General features: G+C 47.8%; 2 protein-coding genes across 7 annotated transcripts in view; one reads left to right on the top strand and one right to left on the bottom strand.

The window, feature by feature from the left end:
- Nucleotides 1-1,743: 1,743 nt before the first annotated feature.
- On the bottom strand, nt 1,744-12,208 carry zgc:113223 (uncharacterized protein LOC541424 homolog). Of its 2 annotated transcripts, XM_034582983.1 has the most exons (9): nt 12,087-12,208; nt 9,035-9,244; nt 7,970-8,027; nt 6,677-6,801; nt 5,550-5,624; nt 5,092-5,187; nt 4,895-5,023; nt 4,310-4,471; nt 1,744-2,121 (listed from the first exon to the last, which is right to left on the bottom strand). In XM_034582983.1, exons 2-9 carry the CDS (start codon nt 9,089-9,091, stop codon nt 1,975-1,977), a joined length of 849 nt encoding a protein of 282 aa, XP_034438874.1. In that variant the 5' UTR covers nt 9,092-9,244; nt 12,087-12,208; the 3' UTR covers nt 1,744-1,974. The 2 variants fall into 2 exon arrangements, with proteins under 2 accessions (XP_034438874.1, XP_034438873.1); XM_034582982.1 differs by lacking the exon at nt 12,087-12,208 and having other exon boundaries at nt 9,035-9,305.
- The window catches only part of reep6 (receptor accessory protein 6), a 10,153-nt gene continuing 3,333 nt past the window's right edge, over nt 12,076-18,895 (top strand). For 3 of the 5 annotated variants that reach the window (XM_034582988.1, XM_034582987.1, XM_034582986.1), the window contains exons 1-3: nt 12,077-12,285; nt 17,245-17,338; nt 18,384-18,522. In XM_034582988.1, the coding sequence (XP_034438879.1) occupies nt 12,153-12,285; nt 17,245-17,338; nt 18,384-18,522 (366 nt within the window). In that variant the 5' untranslated portion in view covers nt 12,077-12,152. Of the gene's footprint in view, nt 12,286-13,826; nt 13,977-17,244; nt 17,339-18,383; nt 18,523-18,895 lie in introns of those variants that run through there. The other 2 variants (XM_034582984.1, XM_034582985.1) reach the window with 2 other exon arrangements.

The following is an 18,895-nucleotide window of genomic DNA, read 5'->3' as shown; positions in this document are numbered from 1 at the left end:
TAGGCTAAACACATGTCATCTCAGTACAGATGAACTGAAATACAACTCATCGATGAGTCTCACTTAAAAAGTTCTTTATGGAAAATACCAGAAGTTAGAAGTTAGTGGAACCCTTTTCTCATCAAGCGTTAGTGGGGGTGCAGAGTCACTGATATTCTGATATTAACCAGAATAAAACTCTAATCTGAATAAGGCTCTGACTTGTAAACATGGTGTTCTGATTAACTGAGCCTGAATTAGATCAAACGCAGACTAAGACTGAGTCTCATGATGTCGACAAGTTGTTGGAGTTTTCACAGCATTTTACGACAGCAACATACGACGTCACATGACCTGTGCACCCCCCCGGCTGCTGCTGAGAAGAACTCACATTCGTGGAGTGAGGGAGAAACCGTGGTTAACACGTTTGAAGGGAAATGATTATAATGGAGTGATTGGATATGTTCAATAAGTTGGACACATGACGCAGTGGATGTAACAGTTAACAGGAATATTCTGTTAGCAGCTCATGTTGAATTCAGAATCATGTCAACAGTCAGAATCTGTCATTTTGAGAAACTTTAAATGAACAAATTCTTGGATTTTTTTTTTCTGGAAGATTCGTCCATTTCATAGAAGTCACAAGTTTGTTCAAACATGATGTAAATTACTTCACCTTCTCACACATTGAACTTTAAAGTAGGAACATGAATCTTTGGGTTTAATGGTTTTACTTCAGAAGCTTCTGGGTCCGGACCTTTGGGCCGATCCAGCATTTTCTCCCACAGAGCTGCATTAGTTTGAGTCAAAAACAAACTGAAACAAACCATGTTAGATATTGAATGAAAACACGAGGATGTGAACACGTAGAGCTGAACTACAGAGTGACATCATCTCTGCTGCTATTTTTACCCTCACGCAGCCCTGCAGCCATTAATCCAATCAAGTGAGCGTCAGGCTGCACGCGACTGAATCCCTGCGACGACGCGCAGCCACAGGTGCCTCAGCGGCTAATCCTGCTCCACAGATTAACATGGAGGGACAACAGGTTCCCTGAGGGGCTCTGCCTCACTTCCACTGGTCTTTTCAAAATAATAAGAAATCACAATGAAAAGAAAGAGGCAGGGGCTGAGCCATGTAGTTATCGTACCACAGGGGCCCACAGACAGGGGCCCACAGACAGGGGCCCACAGACAGGGGCCCACAGACAGGGGCCCACACACAGGGGACATCAGGTCCCTGGTTCAACTGGCTTCACCATTTATTGTTTGTTATGATATTCGTTTGTCAAATATTCTTTAAATGAAAGAGGCATGTTGTCGTTGCAGCCGCTGAGTCAGAAGCTTTACATCTCGAGGGGATTTAAACGTTCACAACTTCTCCAGATGAGAATCAAAGTGAAGCTAAAGGATGTTTCAGGAGTATCTGTGGTGTGCAGTTCACAAAGCAGCCTCTAGGGGTCACCAGCAGAACAGGAAGTCTCCTGTAGTTTCCACAGAGAAAAACCCAACAGGTTTTATTCGTTTAAATCAGGAACAAAGATTAAACAGTTTAAAGAGGAAAACATCAAATTACCTGAACGTGAAATGATGAATGATAAGTTAATTCACCAAGAGAACAAAGAAGCTTTAATATAGAAAATACACATATGTTGTTGTTCACTTTGAATTTCTCTACAACAGATTTTTGAAATATAAAAATATATCTTTTCACACTGCAGCTCAAGATTGATTCATGACAGTGATGAATCACAAACGCTAAATATTTTATAAGCAACAAGTAAAAGTCGTTTGAGTGCTAATGATATAAAAACTTATTCTAATAAGAGATGTGACATAAAGAGGATTTCACACGAGGTAGATCATCCTGCTGATATGTGGAGCCTCAGATTCACAGTGTAAACGCTCCATCCACATTCTGATGTCGTTATTATACATGTTTCTATTGATTATTGATCCGTCACCACAACAAATCCACATCCGTCACAACTCGACTCTATTCGTCCTCGTCGAAGTTTGCAAACGCAGGAAGCCAGACACTTTCCTTCCTCTCCGACCGGCTCCTTTCTGCGCTCGCTCTCTGCTGCCCTCGGGCCTTCTTGATCCTGGAGGTCTGAGCAGCAGCGAGACTGATCATACAGACCTGCAGGAGAACCAGAGCTTCAGAGACCAGAGCTGCTGCTGTCCACCCACAACCTGTTCACACACTGGGGTCTAACCTCTGAGGTCTAACCTCTGAGGTCTAACCTCTGTGATGTAACCTCTGAGGTCTAACCTCTGAGGTCTAACCTCTGTGGTCTAACCTCTGAGGTCTAACCTCTGTGATGTATCCCCTGTGGTCTAACCTCTGTGGTCTAACCTCTGTGGTCTGACGTCTGTGATGTAACCTCTGAGGTCTAACGTCTGTGATGTATCCTCTGTGGTCTAACCTCTGTGGTCTAACCTCTGAGGTCTAACCTCTGAGGTCTAACGTCTGTGATGTAACCTCTGAGGTCTAACGTCTGTGATGTATCCTCTGTGGTCTAACCTCTGTGGTCTAACCTCTGAGGTCTAACCTCTGTGATGTATCCCCTGTGGTCTAACCTCTGAGGTCTAACCTCTGAGGTCTAATGTCTGTGATGTAACCTCTGTGGTCTAACCTCTGAGGTCTAACGTCTGTGATGTAACCTCTGAGGTCTAACCTCTGTGATGTATCCTCTGTGGTCTAACCTCTGAGGTCTAACGTCTGTGATGTAACCTCTGAGGTCTAACCTCTGTGATGTATCCTCTGTGGTCTAACCTCTGAGGTCTAACCTCTGAGGTCTAACGTCTGTGATGTAACCTCTGAGGTCTAACCTCTGTGATGTATCCCCTGTGGTCTAACCTCTGAGGTCTAACCTCTGAGGTCTAACGTCTGTGATGTAACCTCTGAGGTCTAACCTCTGTGATGTATCCCCTGTGGTCTAACCTCTGAGGTCTAACCTCTGAGGTCTAACCTCTGTGATGTATCCTCTGTGGTCTAACCTCTGAGGTCTAACCTCTGTGATGTAACCTCTGTGATGTAACCTCTGAGGTCTAACGTCTGTGATGTAACCTCTGTGGTCTAACCTCTGAGGTCTAACCTCTGTGATGTATCCTCTGTGGTCTAACCTCTGAGGTCTAACCTCTGTGATGTATCCTCTGTGGTCTAACCTCTGAGGTCTAACGTCTGTGATGTAACCTCTGTGGTCTAACCTCTGTGGTCTAACCCCTGTGGTCTAACCCCTGTGGTCTAACCCCTGTGGTCTAACCTCTGAGGTCTAACCTCTGTGGTCTAACCCCTGTGGTCTAACCTCTGTGGTCTAACCCCTGTGGTCTAACCTCTGTGGTCTAACCTCTGTGGTCTAACCTCTGAGACAAACCCCTGTGGTCTAACCTCTGAGGTCTAACCTCTGAGGTCTAACCTCTGTGGTGTAACCTCTGTGGTGTAACCTCTGAGGTCTAACCCCTGTGGTCTAACCTCTGTGGTCTAACCTCTGAGGTCTAACCCCTGTGGTCTAACCTCTGAGGTCTAACCCCTGTGGTCTAACCTCTGTGGTCTAACCTCTGAGGTCTAACCCCTGTGGTCTAACCTCTGAGGTCTAACCCCTGTGGTCTAACCTCTGAGGTCTAACCCCTGTGGTCTAACCTCTGTGGTGTAACCTCTGAGGTCTAACCCCTGTGGTCTAACCTCTGTGGTCTAACCTCTGAGGTCTAACCCCTGTGGTCTAACCTCTGAGGTCTAACCCCTGTGGTCTAACCTCTGTGGTCTAACCCCTGTGGTCTAACCTCTGAGGTCTAACCTCTGAGGTCTAACCTCTGAAGTCTAACCCCTGTGGTCTAACCTCTGTGGTCTAACCCCTGTGGTCTAACCTCTGAGGTCTAATCTCTGAGGTCTAACCTCTGTGGTCTAACCTCTGTGGTCTAACCTCTGTGGTCTAACCCCTGTGGTCTAACCTCTGTGGTCTAACCTCTGTGGTCTAACCCCTGTGGTCTAACCTCTGAGGTTTAACCCCTGTGGTCTAACCTCTGAGGTCTAACCTCTGTGGTCTAACCTCTGAGGTCTAACCTCTGTGGTCTAACCCCTGTGGTCTAACCTCTGAGGTTTAACCCCTGTGGTCTAACCCCTGTGGTCTAACCTCTGTGGTCTAACCTCTGTGGTCTAACCCCTGTGGTCTAACCTCTGAGGTCTAACCCCTGTGGTCTAACCTCTGTGGTCTAACCTCTGAGGTCTAACCCCTGTGGTCTAACCTCTGAGGTCTAACCTCTGAGGTTTAACCCCTGTGGTCTAACCTCTGAGGTCTAACCCCTGTGGTCTAACCTCTGAGACAAACCTCGAGCAGCAGCAGACCAGCCGTCAGACCGGCCACCAGCAGCAGGTTTTTCTTGGTCCACCAGACGATTTTCTCCAAACAGCCGATGGTGAAAACGTCCTGAGCGGCAACACGTTCCTCCTGCTCCTGCATCCCATAACCACACATGGTGTTCAGCACCGTCTGCAGGAGACACCGACACAGAGCTGAGACGGAGCCCAACGTCTTCTCGTCCTCCCCACTTCTCAGTCTCAGTTCTTCATAACAATCAACAAAGCAGTAAAGAGGATGAACCCTTAGATATCTACGACTCACTGATTCCTCTGGCGCCATCTGCAGGACAAAATTGTTGAACTCCACTAATGTTCAAACCCTTAAGAACAGATGAATCTTGAGGATGTTGCCGTGGTAACGACTTCTACGACCTCAGAAAGGAACACGTGGTTCATATTTAGACGTTGTGGTTCTGTTTGATCATTTCTCACCGTTACCGACAAAATCAAATGTAGGATTGAAATCCCTCGGCCCTGATGATTATCACCTGTTTGAGCTGATAACCTCACGTGAACAGATTTCAGATGTCACAGCGCCCTCGTCAGGCCTGACCTGGTTCTGCAGGAGGATGCAGCAGGAGAAAGGAACTCCGCAGGCCTCCAGACTGGGGTTCGAGTCCGAACACCCGAAGTAGACGTTACGGGACCAGTCCATGAAGCTCTCCACGCCGCAGCACTGAAACTGTAGAGAGAGCAGTCAGTGCCACAGCGCCACCCGCTGACCAACTGACGCTACTCTTCTTCCTTCACCTTCTTCTGGATGAAGTCGATGGCGTTCTCCAGGTCCCGGTCCTCCCTGTATCTGACGATGGCCTTCATCATCAGCCTCTCCGTCCTCTCCATCACCTGAACCACACACTCAGTTAGTTCGGACGTCTGCACGTGTTCCAGCAGGGGGCGCTAACTTTCAAGTTCTCTGCTCAGATCCCTCACTCCTCCATTTAGGACGGAGGCGGAGCTGGAGCCCGTCCTGACAGTTTGGATTTCAGCTGGACAGACGAGCCGTCCACACAGGACGTCGTACACAACACTCACTCACGTGCACAGCTCCGCCCCCAGGATCAAACACAAACTACTCTGGTTACTTCAAGTATGTTTCAACACTAAGTCTGTTACTTGTATCGGAGTATTTCTACATTGTAGTACAATTACTTTTACTTCAGTAGTCCATCTGAGTATTACTTCCTGTCCCATCATAGCAGCATTACCATGTCAGTGAAGTTATATCCCACGACTCCAGCGGCGATCTGCAGGAGCAGGATGACCACCAGGATCCCCAGGAACTACAGGAGGTAACGGTTACAGCACTGAGAACTACTTTCATCACGTCACATTTCATTTACTGAGCAGATCCGTGGTGTCCAAAGGAGGAAAGTAACCATGTACATGTACTCAAGTATGAAGTATTTTCTTTTTAAGAAACTTTATACTTTTACTCCACCTCACTCTTACTTTGCATTACTGTAATCATGTTACTTCAATATTAGTATTTTAATTGAAAAACATTTGAAAAGCACAGAATCAGATTTATCTTCTGTCGTCTCCTGTGAATCGTGTGTTGACCTCTGGGACTTATCCGGTGACCCTTTGAGGGCCACTAGATAAGTCCTAAACCCTAACCCCCTAACCCGGGCCCCGGGGCCTCAAAGAGAGAGGACAGAGGACGGAGGACGGAGAGGACGGAGAGGCCCCGGCCCCCGGGCCCTCAAAGAGAGAGGACGGAGGACGGAGAGGACGGAGAGGACAGAGAGGCCCCGGGCCCCGGGGCCTCAAAGAGAGAGGACGGAGGACAGAGGACGGAGAGGACGGAGAGGCCCCGGGCCCCGGGGCCTCAAAGAGAGAGGACGGAGGACAGAGGACGGAGAGGACGGAGAGGACAGAGAGGCCCCGGGCCCCGGGGCCTCAAAGAGAGAGGACGGAGGACGGAGAGGACGGAGAGGCCCGGGCCCCGGGGCCTCAAAGAGAGAGGACGGAGGACAGAGGACGGAGAGGACAGAGAGGCCCCGGGCCCCGGGGCCTCAAAGAGAGAGGACGGAGGACAGAGGACGGAGAGGACAGAGAGGCCCGGGCCCCGGGGCCTCAAAGAGAGAGGACGGAGGACAGGGGACGGAGAGGACGGAGAGGCCCGGGCCCCGGGGCCTCAAAGAGAGAGGACGGAGGACAGAGGACAGAGAGGCCCGGGCCCCGGGGCCTGTTGAGAACCAGGGGACTGAACCTCTGGATATAAACGAAGCTGCTTCAACAGGGAAATGACTCAGGATCAATCACAGGACACATTTAACTTGTAATTGAGTATTTTACTCAGTTTAATTGGTATTTGACCCGAGTGTAATACCATCTTCAGCAGACAGGTGGCGTTACGCAGTGACCCACAACACCCGAGGAACGTGATGAGGAACATCACAGAGCCAACGACGATCAGCAGCAGAGCTGGATCAGCTGTGAGAGTGTCCACCACATCTACACACACACAGACACACACACAGACACACACAGACACACAGACACACACACACACACAGACACACACAGACACACACACACACACACACACACATACAGACACACACACAAACAGACACACACACACACACACACACACACAAACAGACACACACACACACACACACACAAACAGACACACACACACACACACACACACAGGCAGTGAATGTTGAAACATGTCAGATTATTTTTTTGTGACTCATCCTCAGGAATGTTATCAGCAGATCTTTGTTTTTAATAACACACACACACACACACACACACACACACACACACACCACACACCACTCTCCACCTGTAGGTCTGTCTCCACCTGTCTCCCACTGTCTCCACCTGTCTCCCCCTGTCTCCCACTGTCTCCCACTGTCTCCACCTGTCTCCACCTGTCTCCCCCTGTCTCCCACTGTCTCCACCTGTCTCCCCCTGTCTCCCACTGTCTCCACCTGTCTCCACCTGTCTCCCCCTGTCTCCCACTGTCTCCACCTGTCTCCCCCTGTCTCCCACTCTCTCCCCCCGTCTCCCCCTGTCTCCCCGTCTCCCCCTGTCTCCCACTGTCTCCCCGTCTCCCCCTGTCTCCCACTGTCTCCCCCTGTCCCCACCTGTCTCCCCCTGTCTCCCCCTGTCTCCACCTGTCTCCCACTGTCTCCCCGTCTCCACCTGTCTCCACCTGTCCCCCCCTGTCTCCCCGTCTCCCCCTGTCTCCCCCCGTCTCCCACTGTCTCCCCCTGTCTCCACCTGTCTCCCACTGTCTCCACCTGTCTCCCCGTCTCCCCCTGTCTCCCACTGTCTCCCCGTCTCCCCCTGTCTCCCACTGTCTCCCCGTCTCCCACTGTCTCCCCCTGTCTCCCCGTCTCCCCCTGTCTCCCACTGTCTCCCCCTGTCTCCCGCCGTCTCCCGCCGTCTCCCCCTGTCTCCCCCCGTCTCCCACTGTCTCCCCGTGTCTCCACCTGTCTCCCCCCGTCTCCCCCCATCTCCACCTGTCTCCACCTGTCTCCCCCTGTCTCCCCCCGTCTCCCCCCGTCTCTACCTGTCTCCCCCTGTCTCCCCCTGTCTCCCACTGTCTTCCCCGTCTCTCCCCGTCTCCCCCCGTCTCCACCTGTCTTCCCCTGTCCATGTGACCGACCTTTCTCCTTGGCGATCTTGGCGTAGATCCCCACGGCGATGAGGGCGGAGCTCACCACCTGCAGTCACACAGAAGCAAATGGACAAAAAGACATTTCAGTCAAAGGGACGAGTTCTTCGATGAGACATTTTTACACTTATTATCTTAAACGTATAAGTTTGACTGATCCTGAATCATCTTTACAGATATCTGTTGATATCACATCCTGACTAGTATGATTGTTATTTATGACGTCATGGTGACGATCAGATATGTGTAATTCAGTTTTGACTCTTCCATACAAAGCAGATATCATCATTAGGACATGTGAGGCTTCTCAGCAGATGCTGGTCCAGTGAATCATCTGAGCCACATGTGGAGACTCAGCAGACAGACGTGTTTGAAGTTGTGAGTAAGATGATCAGAAAACACCAGGAATCGTATTAATTCAGTTTGAATCACACGCTGCTCGTTTCACTCAGTCTAAACTAATTCAAAGTATCTGTCATCACATTTGGACTTAGCAGAATAAAAGTTAATGATATCTCTTTCTCTCATTTAAATGAATTGCGTGCACACGGTTTAATCTGAATCTTTTCTTTTTTGCTCGTATGCTTTTAATCCTACGCACTGTTTTATAAATGGTAAATTGTCTGTAGGTATATATGATCTTCCAAAGCCTTTCAGGTAGAAAGTGGCAGCAACAGACATTTAGAGCGCCACCCAGTGTACGTTGCTTAACTTGCAAGGTTTTAGAAAGTGAAGGTAATGCAGCGTCGTCTCGTTTCGTCTCGTCCATCAAAACGAAGACACACCTGGTGAAGGTGAAAGACGAAGCTGGTGGTTCAGGTGTAAATAAAGAATCTGTGTGAAACTTCAACAACAACAGTGTGAAGACGAGTTGAAACAAGTTTCTGTGAATCTGTGAACATAAGAGTCCAACTCACTGGTGTGTTCAGTGGAAACCGTGACTGTTTTTTGATGTTTAAATGTTCTCAGATCCTCCTGTGCTGGGGTCGGGTGTGGACCCTGGTGCTGTCAGAGGCTGAGTGTGAGGTGAAGGTCAGGTGATGGACGGAGACTCACCCAGAAGACGTAGCAGCAGATGAACAGCGTGTACTTGATTCCTCTGTATCCTCTCATCTCCTCTCAGCCGTTCCCTCACACTGAGGAGACGCTGGATTCCTGCTGACATGACGGCAGGAATCAAACGTGTGGCGGCCTGCACGATGCATTCCTCCCCAGAGGCTCAACCCTCTGCTGTCGTCTGATGTGGTTCAGTCCTCTTCACACCTACTGGGTTTACAGAAGTCCTGTTAGCGCCGCCTGGAGGCTGCGCTGTGCATTACAGCCACAAGGGGAACATCACTCGGTAGAGATCGTTCCTCCATCACTGCATCACACACACAAATATCAGTTCTCTGAATATGTCTGATTATCAAAATCTAGATCCATGAATCTCTGACAAATCAACTAAAACTTTTAAAAAGGTTTTATCTCAAAATGTTAAAGAAAGAGATTAAAAGTTCTGGATCTGCATCAAACTTCATCAGAATTTAATCCGTCCAGTAGATTGGGGGGCGGTGGAGAAGATTTGGCTTCTGTCGTGGCAATTTCTGCAATCCCACCTGAACAACGAGGAACGAGACACAATTCTCTTACAGTATTGTCACACTTTAATGCTCAGAGCATGGTGCATACGACAAAGGTGAGTTTGTAATATGCACCCCGATGGGAAACAGTTCTTTGTCTTTATACATTTGGCTCATCCCTCCCACTCTGGTTGGGTTTGTTACAAAGTCAAAGGTCAGGATCTTCTGATGACATCAAGGCAACAATGCTTTAGTTAAAGCAATCAGGCCAAGATTCATTCAGTTGTACAGGATACAGCATGATGAAGGTTACATTGTATGAGATTCAATCATGATCAATCAAAGGGGAAATTAACATGAACATATTGTGGTCAAAATGTTACATTTCCCTTACACTTCACTCCTTGTCTCCTCCCTCTTTTCTCTAAACTGCTCCCTCTCTCCTCCTCTCTCCTATTATCTCCCCCTCTCTTCTCTTCTCTTCTCTTATCTCCTCCCTCTCTCCTCCTCTCTCCTATTATCTCCTCCCTCTCTTCTCCTCTCTCCTATTATCTCCTCCCTCTCTTCTCCTCTCTCCTATTATCTCCCCCCTCTCTTCTCTTCTCTTCTCTTCTCTTCTCTTCTCTTATCCCCTCCCTCTCTCCTCCTCTCCTATTATCTCCCCCTCTTCTCTTCTCTTATCTCCCCCCTCTCTTCTCTTCTCTTCTCTTCTCTTCTCTTCTCTTATCCCCTCCCTCTCTCCTCCTCTCCTATTATCTCCCCCTCTTCTCTTCTCTTATCTCCTCCCTCTCTTCTCTTATCTCCCCCCTCTCTTCTCTTATCTCCCCCCTCTCTTCTCTTATCTCCCCCCTCTCTTCTCTTCTCTTCTCTTCTCTTCTCTTATCTCCCCCCTCTCTTCTCTTATCTCCCCCCTCTCTTCTCTTATCTCCCCCCTCTCTTCTCTTATCTCCCCCCTCTCTTCTCTTCTCTTCTCTTCTCTTCTCTTATCTCCCCCCTCTCTTCTCTTATCTCCCCCCTCTCTTCTCTTATCTCCCCCCTCTCTTCTCTTCTCTTCTCTTCTCTTATCCCCTCCCTCTCTCCTCCTCTCTCCTATTATCTCCCCCTCTCTTCTCTTCTCTTCTCTTATCTCCTCCCTCTCTCCTCCTCTCTCCTATTATCTCCTCCCTCTCTTCTCCTCTCTCCTATTATCTCCTCCCTCTCTTCTCCTCTCTCCTATTATCTCCCCCCTCTCTTCTCTTCTCTTCTCTTCTCTTCTCTTCTCTTATCCCCTCCCTCTCTCCTCCTCTCCTATTATCTCCCCCTCTTCTCTTCTCTTATCTCCCCCCTCTCTTCTCTTCTCTTCTCTTCTCTTCTCTTCTCTTATCCCCTCCCTCTCTCCTCCTCTCCTATTATCTCCCCCTCTTCTCTTCTCTTATCTCCTCCCTCTCTTCTCTTATCTCCCCCCTCTCTTCTCTTATCTCCCCCCTCTCTTCTCTTATCTCCCCCCTCTCTTCTCTTCTCTTCTCTTCTCTTCTCTTCTCTTATCCCCTCCCTCTCTCCTCCTCTCTCCTATTATCTCCCCCTCTCTTCTCTTATCTCCCCCCTCTCTTCTCTTATCTCCTCCCTCTCTTCTCTTATCTCCCCCCTCTCTTCTCTTATCTCCCCCCTCTCTTCTCTTATCTCCCCCCTCTCTTCTCTTCTCTTCTCTTCTCTTATCCCCTCCCTCTCTCCTCCTCTCTCCTATTATCTCCCCCTCTCTTCTCTTCTCTTCTCTTCTCTTCTCTTATCCCCTCCCTCTCTCCTCCTCTCTTCTCTTATCTCCCCCCTCTCTTCTCTTCTCTTCTCTTATCTCCTCCCTCTCTTCTCTTCTCTTCTCTTATCTCCTCCCTCTCTTCTCTTATCCCCTCCCTCTCTCCTCCTCTCTCCTATTATCTCCCCTTCTCTTCTCTTCTCCCTCTCTTCTCTTATCCCCTCCCTCTCTCCTCCTCTCTCCTATTATCTCCCCTTCTCTTATCTCCTCCCTCTCTTCTCTTATCCCCTCCCTCTCTCCTCCTCTCTCCTATTATCTCCCCTTCTCTTCTCTTCTCCCTCTCTTCTCTTATCCCCTCCCTCTCTCCTCCTCTCTCCTATTATCTCCCCTTCTCTTATCTCCTCCCTCTCTTCTCTTATCCCCTCCCTCTCTCCTCCTCTCTCCTATTATCTCCCCCTCTCTTCTCTTCTCTTCTCTTATCCCCTCCCTCTCTCCTCCTCTCTCCTATTATCTCCCCTTCTCTTCTCTTCTCTTATCTCCTCCCTCTCTTCTCTTATCCCCTCCCTCTCTCCTCCTCTCTCCTCCTCTCTCCTATTATCTCCCCCTCTCTTCTTTTATCCCCTCCCTCTCTCCTCCTCTCTCCTATTATCTCCCCTTCTCTTCTCTTCTCTTATCCCCTCCCTCTCCTCCTCTCTCCTCCTCTCCTATTATCTCCCCCTCTTCTCTTCTCTTATCTCCTCCCTCTCTTCTCTTATCCCCTCCCTCTCTCCTCCTCTCTCCTCCCTCTCTTCCTGTATTAAATCAGAGGATTACTTACTGTGTTGTATTCTCTCTGGCTGCTCTCCTGTAACCCCTCAGCAGTCTGAGGACCTGATTGAGGACCATGGGCCTGCTGAACATGCTCTCTTCTATCAAAGAGCGAGCAGAGAAGTTCCTGAACGAGAAGAACACGTTGACAGACTTTCTGGGGAACTTGGAGGAGAAGACTGGGATAAAGAAGAAGATCATTGTAGCAGGTACGTGAGTCGTTCTCCTTGTTGTTCAGCTCCATGAGGATGCTCCATGGTTCTGTTTGTCTGTAGCTGCCTGTTGCATGTGGATGGAAAACTGAAGAGGATTCACTTAATCCTCCCTTAACACGAAGCCTCGGCTCATGTTCTGGAACCTTTCTGGGTCACGACTGTGCTGCAGCTCCTTCTCTGTGTTTAAAGGTGAACTTTAAACACAGAGAAGGGATCTAATGACTGTATGTTCTCACCTCTTCTGCTCTGAGGAGCTTTTTCAGCTTCTTGTAGCTTTAGATTTTCAGAAGGTTTCCTCAAATCTGTCACTCGCACAACATCTAGACAAATCAGTAAACATTAGTAAACAGCCTCTGTCCACTAACGAACAGCAGAAGACGCAGTCAAAAGACGGAAGCTCTGACATGTTCCTGACATGTTCTGCAGGTTCTGTCTGTGAGAACAAATGTCTGAGTCAGTGTCTCTGGACATTTTCTGGATCTTCTCCTGCAGCCTCCTGGTAAAATGTGTGTAACATGTCCTCGTGAGTCCATGTGAGGACACAGCAGGACAATGTGTGGAAGCTTCCCAGAGAGCGAGTGGACGTGTTGATGAGGTTTCTAACACGTGACGGACGTGAAACTGGAAGAACACAAACATCTCAGGATGAAGAAGAGGAGCCGTACACGTAGAAGACGAAGACGTCAACTTGGAAACACGAGGAGGTTCCAGATCTTTTGGTGATGAGGGCCGACGCCGGTGTGGATGAGCTGTAAACAACAACACTGATCTTTCCACAGCAGAGTTTATACGTCATGTCCGGCCTCCTGCTGCTCTACAGGCTCCGCCCCTGCTGCTCTACAGGCTCCGCCCCTCGCCTGGATGTTCCCACATGTTCCTGTTTGAACGAGTCGGACCCGACAACCTGCTGCTGCTGCTTCACAAACACTAACCACACAACATGTCCTGATGATAATTTACAGAGTTCATGTCTCAAAACAGTTTCAGCAGCTGGTGAACATAGAGGAACATTTAGCAGCTTAAGAGCCTGAAGTTCCTCATGAAGTGGTGGAGACCAAACTCCGATAAAACAGAGGAAACACTGGACTCAAACACCTCAGGCACCATCGAGTTGATCTGTAACCGATGATGTGGAGATAAACAGCTGTTTGTTAAACAGTCTGTAAGAAAGATGTCAAACCTTATTTTTATTTATGTTCACATTGATAATCTGTCTAACATCAAAGATTGAGACTGAAAAAGACTTTTCTCATTCAGGTTCTGAAACCTCGTTCTGATCAGTCTGATGTTTGATGGTCAGGGGATTGATCTCATGTTGTGACCTCAGCCTGGATACTGATAAGAATTATTGTGAAAATGTGAACAGTGTCTGTGGAAAGAGAAAAGACTTAAATTAAAAATTAAGACGATCTGATCGTCGTATGAACATGAGACTGAAAAACTGTTTCTGAGCAGGGAACAGCAGTCTATTCATGCAGTGCATCAGAAACACACACGCACACGCACACGCACACACGCACACACACACACACACACACACACACTGTGAGAGGACATGATGTCAGTGTTGTGCCTGGTGCACACTGTTCCCCGGCGTGTGCTAAAGTTAAAGCAGATTATCGGTGGAGTCCGGCAGCTGAGCAGAGCGGCCTCCATGTGTGAACAGCAACATAAGCTGATCAGAGGTAGGAAGCTTTTTACATCACTTCCTGTTTGTGTTTGTGTGCGAACGTCGGCAGCGTTTCAGCTGAGGCCTCTTTCAATCTGTCACTGGTTTCCATGACGACCTGAGACTGTTCAGTGACGGTGTCCATCATAGATTCATTAATGTCAAGGTGTTGTTTAGTTTGTCCTTGTGCTCTGTGTGTCTACATCTACAGCTTCTCTGTTATTAGATGAGAGAACTCACTCTGATCTGAAAACGCTATGAAAATATCTCATATTATTTATATTTCAAATAGGTTTCAAATCTAATAAAGTTCAGCAAACACATCATTCTGCATTTTGTGCACAATCCGACTCTTTGTGGATGTTATGTGAATGAAACAGATGGAAAGTAAATGTGCAGATTAATATTATTATAAGTGTTGCTGAACAAAGATGAAATTAAACCGTTGTCCTCTGTGTTAACATTAATACTAATAATGATAATAATAAGAACTAGGGCTACGTTGTAGCACTAACGTGCCCGAGCTCATGCGTTTTGAAGCCTGTTGCGGTTAGTGGAGAGAGCGATCAATGACCAAGCGCCTGTCTCTGCGTTGCATGCGTTTTGGGGCTCTGATGTAGCATGAGCAATTTTGTGTCAATTGGACAATGTTACAACAAATCAATTTTCACACTGATCAATAGGTGGCGCTATGACCCTGCACTGATATTAATATATGGAGCTGTTCAGGTCAGGATTGTGATCATAGGTCAGTAGTTCGGGGCCGGTTGGATAATGCAGAGTGGATTTACAAAGTACTTCCTGTTTCATGGTGAATCAGTAGGTGGCGCTATGACACTGAGGAGATATTGACACATAGAGCTGTTCAGGCTTGGACTATAATCATGAGACAGAAGTTTGGTAGTGATAGGACAATGCACAGTGGAGTTATGACAACATCGTGTCCTTTGGCGAAGGATGAACCTTCGCTGCAACGCAATGTTTACACGGTTTGAGGAAATGTCACGATTCTGACCGTGGTCCAATGACGTGTCTCAGCTCATTTGAGCTGTTTATTGTTAAGCAGCCAGGAGCAGTGCATCAAAGTATAAAACATGTCACTTCCTGTCGCCAGCAGGTGGCGCTGTGACGATGAGTCAATATAGATTACATTTCCACCACTTCTGAGCATGTTAAAGGCTCAAAAAGCCAAATCATTTGGGTTAGAATAATAATAATAAGAAGAGCCAACATTAACTTCAATCTAAATTAAATATGTTGTAAGAATTTAGATATTATTGTTATAAATCATTGTTATTATAGTAATTGTTAGAGACAGACTGTTTCTACAGTTTCCGCATTTGTCCACCAGATGGTAGTGTTGTACTGTTGTTGTACTGATTAGGCCGCGGAGGGGGGGGGGGGGGACCGGGAGAAACGGCTCCGAACCACGGCCACTAATCACGCACTACATTCCACGCCATCACGTGCAGCGCTGCCAGTATCACTACGCACAGACCGATCTGTTCCGGTCAAAAACAAAAAATCTTCATGTTTTTGAGATGACGTCATTTAAAGTTGATCGTCGAACGTGTAACGTCAAAGATTGACGACTTCCTGTTGCGTTGTTCCATAACGCTCCGACATAACGCCTTTTTTGTAAAAGTGCGGCACAAAAAAGCCGCACTTTTGTTGTGCTGTTCCTAGAAAAAAAAAATATGAAAAAAAACATGTATATAAAAAAATATACCACTAAAGCCAAAATGGTGGGCTTCCTGTTTGGTCTAGCATATCTATCCAAGAGACTTATTTGTTTGTTATGAAAAGACACATGTCCCCATCGATTTTTGTACATGTCGGCCAATCGTGGCGTCGGGGCTGCCCTTTAGGGGGCGCTAGTCAGTTATTTTGCCACGCCCCTTGGCAAAATAACTTAATAATTCCTTAAAACCATATGAATATTTTCAGGGGGGGGTGTTGATACACAAATGTAGTTTGAGGGAGGTTGAACCTCGAACACTGAAGTTACAGCAATTTCGTGTGTCACAGCGAGTTGATGAACTTTGACGCCACGCCACTATTATGGCAAATTGAGGAAGCAGCATACGTTAGTCCTCCTCTGTGCCACACCCTGGGTCTTATTATATATACTGTGGACTTCGGAAGAAACGGGGCTTCTTCTCGACATGATCCAGAGAACCTGGTGACGTGTCCGGCAGAACCCCAGAGACTCTCTGTAAGTATTGTTCTTATACAATAAACTTCTTGCTGTGAAACTTTTGAACATGGATCTTGTCTAAATCATTGCCTTTCCCACTTGAACCTCGAAGCCACGAACACGACGCTGTCCGGTCCGGACGGGACCGGGCTCGACAGTTTGTAACAATTCGCCTCGTTTCGTTGGAAGGGGAAAGTCACTACGCTATTTTAAAAAGGAGCACGGGCGGACCTGTCCCGCTGTGTACGGACGCCGCCGCCTGACAATTTACAATAAACGAATACTCTTTCTATAAGGCCGATAACCTTGTTATCGGCCCCATCACATATGAAATAATATATATATAAACGAAATAAACACAGATGTTGTATACAATGGTCTGTATTGACACCCAACCCAATCAAACCCACGTACCCCCTGGACGTGTGCCCGCCAACAAAGCTGAAAACGTGAACATAACACCACAATTTACACCAATCCCATACATCAATATTTCCCCAGCCCCCCGTTCATACAATCCCCGAACGTCCCAAAGCAAAAATGTATGCCGGTGTGGCGTGGCGAGATGCCGCAAACAATACCAAACTGGGTCCGCGCTATCCTCTCCACCTCTGAGCGGCCAGAAAAATAGTTCCGTCCTTGCGGAAATCCTTGCAAGTCCCCCAGGCAAATAATCCCGTTTTCGGAAGTAATCCCTTGTAGGTCTTCCGGACCGCTGTCGACTGGAACGTGGCTGGTCCTCTGCCGGCCCGCATACACCAAAACAACCCCCCCCGGCCGTGCCGTCACTTCCCCTCATTTATCACATTTTGGTGTTAAAGAAACAAATACATACACCATAACACATTCAATAAACAAATTATATATGGAGATCCCTTCCCTTGTCCTTATACCTTAAGGCCTCTGACAGTTTGGGCTATGTACAGCACTTATAAAACATGTAGACAAAAAGGCACAGATTTATCTGTCCTCCCTAACACATTTCCTGTACATCAGGTGAACTTAGGTGACCTTTACAAGTTGTCAGTGAATATGAAGTGTTTCGTCCACAGTAGAACTGACGTCTCGTCTCCTGTGTCTCATCCAGGTGCCGTCTCGCTGACTGGACTCTATCTGATGTACGGGTATGGAGCCTCACTCGTCTGCAACCTGATTGGTTTCGTCTATCCAGCTTATTTTTCGTGAGTTGTTGTGTTTCTGTCCTTTTCAGATGTATTTCTTACCTCAAAACCTCATGACTCTGTCGTTACTACACTAACGTGTTCCTGAGGTGTTCCTGACGTGTGTCCCTGACGTGTCCCTGACGTGTCCCTGACGTGTTTCCGACATGTTCCTGACGTGTCCCTAACGTGTTCCTGACGTGTTTCTGACATGTTCCTGATGTGTTCCTGACGTGTGTTCCTGACATGTCCCTAACGTGTCCCTGACGTGTTCCTGACGTCTTTCTGACGTGTCCCTAACGTGTTCCTGACGTGTTTCTGACGTGTTCCTGATGTGTTCCTGACGTGTTCCTGACGTGTCCCTAACGTGTTCCTGACGTGTTTCTGACGTGTTCCTGATGTGTTCCTGACATGTGTTCCTGACGTGTCCCTAACGTGTTCCTGACGTGTCCCTGACGTGTTCCTGACGTGTTTCTGACGTGTCCCTGACGTGTTCCTGACGTGTCCCGAACGTGTTCCTGACGTGTCCCTAACGTGTTCCTGACGTGTCCCTAACGTGTTCCTGACGTGTCCCTGACGTGTTCCTGACGTGTCCCTGACGTGTTTCTGACGTGTCCCTGACGTGTTCCTGACGTGTTCCTGACATGTTCCTGACGTGTTCCTGACATGTTCCTGACGTGTTTCTGACATGTTCCTGACATGTTCCTGACGTGTTTCTGACGTGTTTCTGACATGTTCCTGACATGTTCCTGACGTGTTCCTAACATGTCCCTGACGTGTTCCTGACGTGTCCCTGACGTGTTCCTGTCTGAGTCAGTGTCTCTGGACATTTTCCGAACCTCATGTCTGAAAACAGTTAAACTTACTTCTACTACTTAATCAACCTTCATGTCAGCTGTTGTAATGTGAGATGTTATTTATTTTCATTCCGACTGGAGACGACTCTCAGTAACTCGGTCTCACTCGTCACTTTCTCCGAAGCTTTGTGTATTTTATTATATTTTTCTTTTTTATTTGAGTTGTGTAGATGTGTTAAACCTCCGCTTGTTTCCTTTTGTATCTGCAGAATCAAAGCCATCGAAAGTCCGAGCAAAGAAGACGACACAAAATGGCTGACGTACTGGGTGGTGTACGGCGTTTTCAGCCTGGGCGAGTTCTTCTCCGATATTTTCCTCTACTGGTTTCCATTCTACTACGCATTTAAGGTGAGGAGACACGTGGACTGACTGACCAATGAGAGGAAAGAGTCAAGGACAGGAAGTAAAATCACAACAGACACAGAAGAGCTGTCGTTTCAAAATGAAACAGGAAGAGATCTCGACAGTTCTGCTCTAAATGTTGATGGAGACAGGCTTTTAATGGGTTTTTATTGAATTCTGCAGCTATTCTAACACCACCCCCCCCCCCCCCCCCCCCCCCCCAACAAAGCCAGTGTCATCACGTGTCATCATGATGACACCAGGAAACAGCTGTTTGTGGTTATGGGCGGAGTTTATCTCAACTGAAAGAGGTGCTGCCCAATAATGAGGCTTGGAACCAGGTGAAGTGAAATGAAACTAAAGTCCTGTTTCAGTGAGT

The sequence above is a fragment of the Hippoglossus hippoglossus genome, chromosome 4, assembly GCF_009819705.1.
Source record: "Hippoglossus hippoglossus isolate fHipHip1 chromosome 4, fHipHip1.pri, whole genome shotgun sequence".
In the NCBI taxonomy this organism is placed as follows: domain Eukaryota; kingdom Metazoa; phylum Chordata; class Actinopteri; order Pleuronectiformes; family Pleuronectidae; genus Hippoglossus; species Hippoglossus hippoglossus.
Note: the sequence above shows the minus strand (reverse complement) of the source record. Positions and strands in the feature narration are given on the sequence as shown.

Excerpts from the sequence above, each read along its gene's own strand:
- zgc:113223 (XM_034582983.1), bottom strand. The coding sequence starts at position 9,091 with ATGAGAGGATACAGAGGAATCAAGTACACGCTGTTCATCTGCTGCTAC. Across the intron at positions 8,028-9,034 it reads TCTGCTGCTACGTCTTCTGG|GTGGTGAGCTCCGCCCTCAT; the intron begins GTGAGTCTCCGT and ends GTGTGACTGCAG. Across the intron at positions 5,625-6,676 it reads CCACCTGTCTGCTGAAGATG|TTCCTGGGGATCCTGGTGGT; the intron begins GTATTACACTCG and ends TACCTCCTGTAG.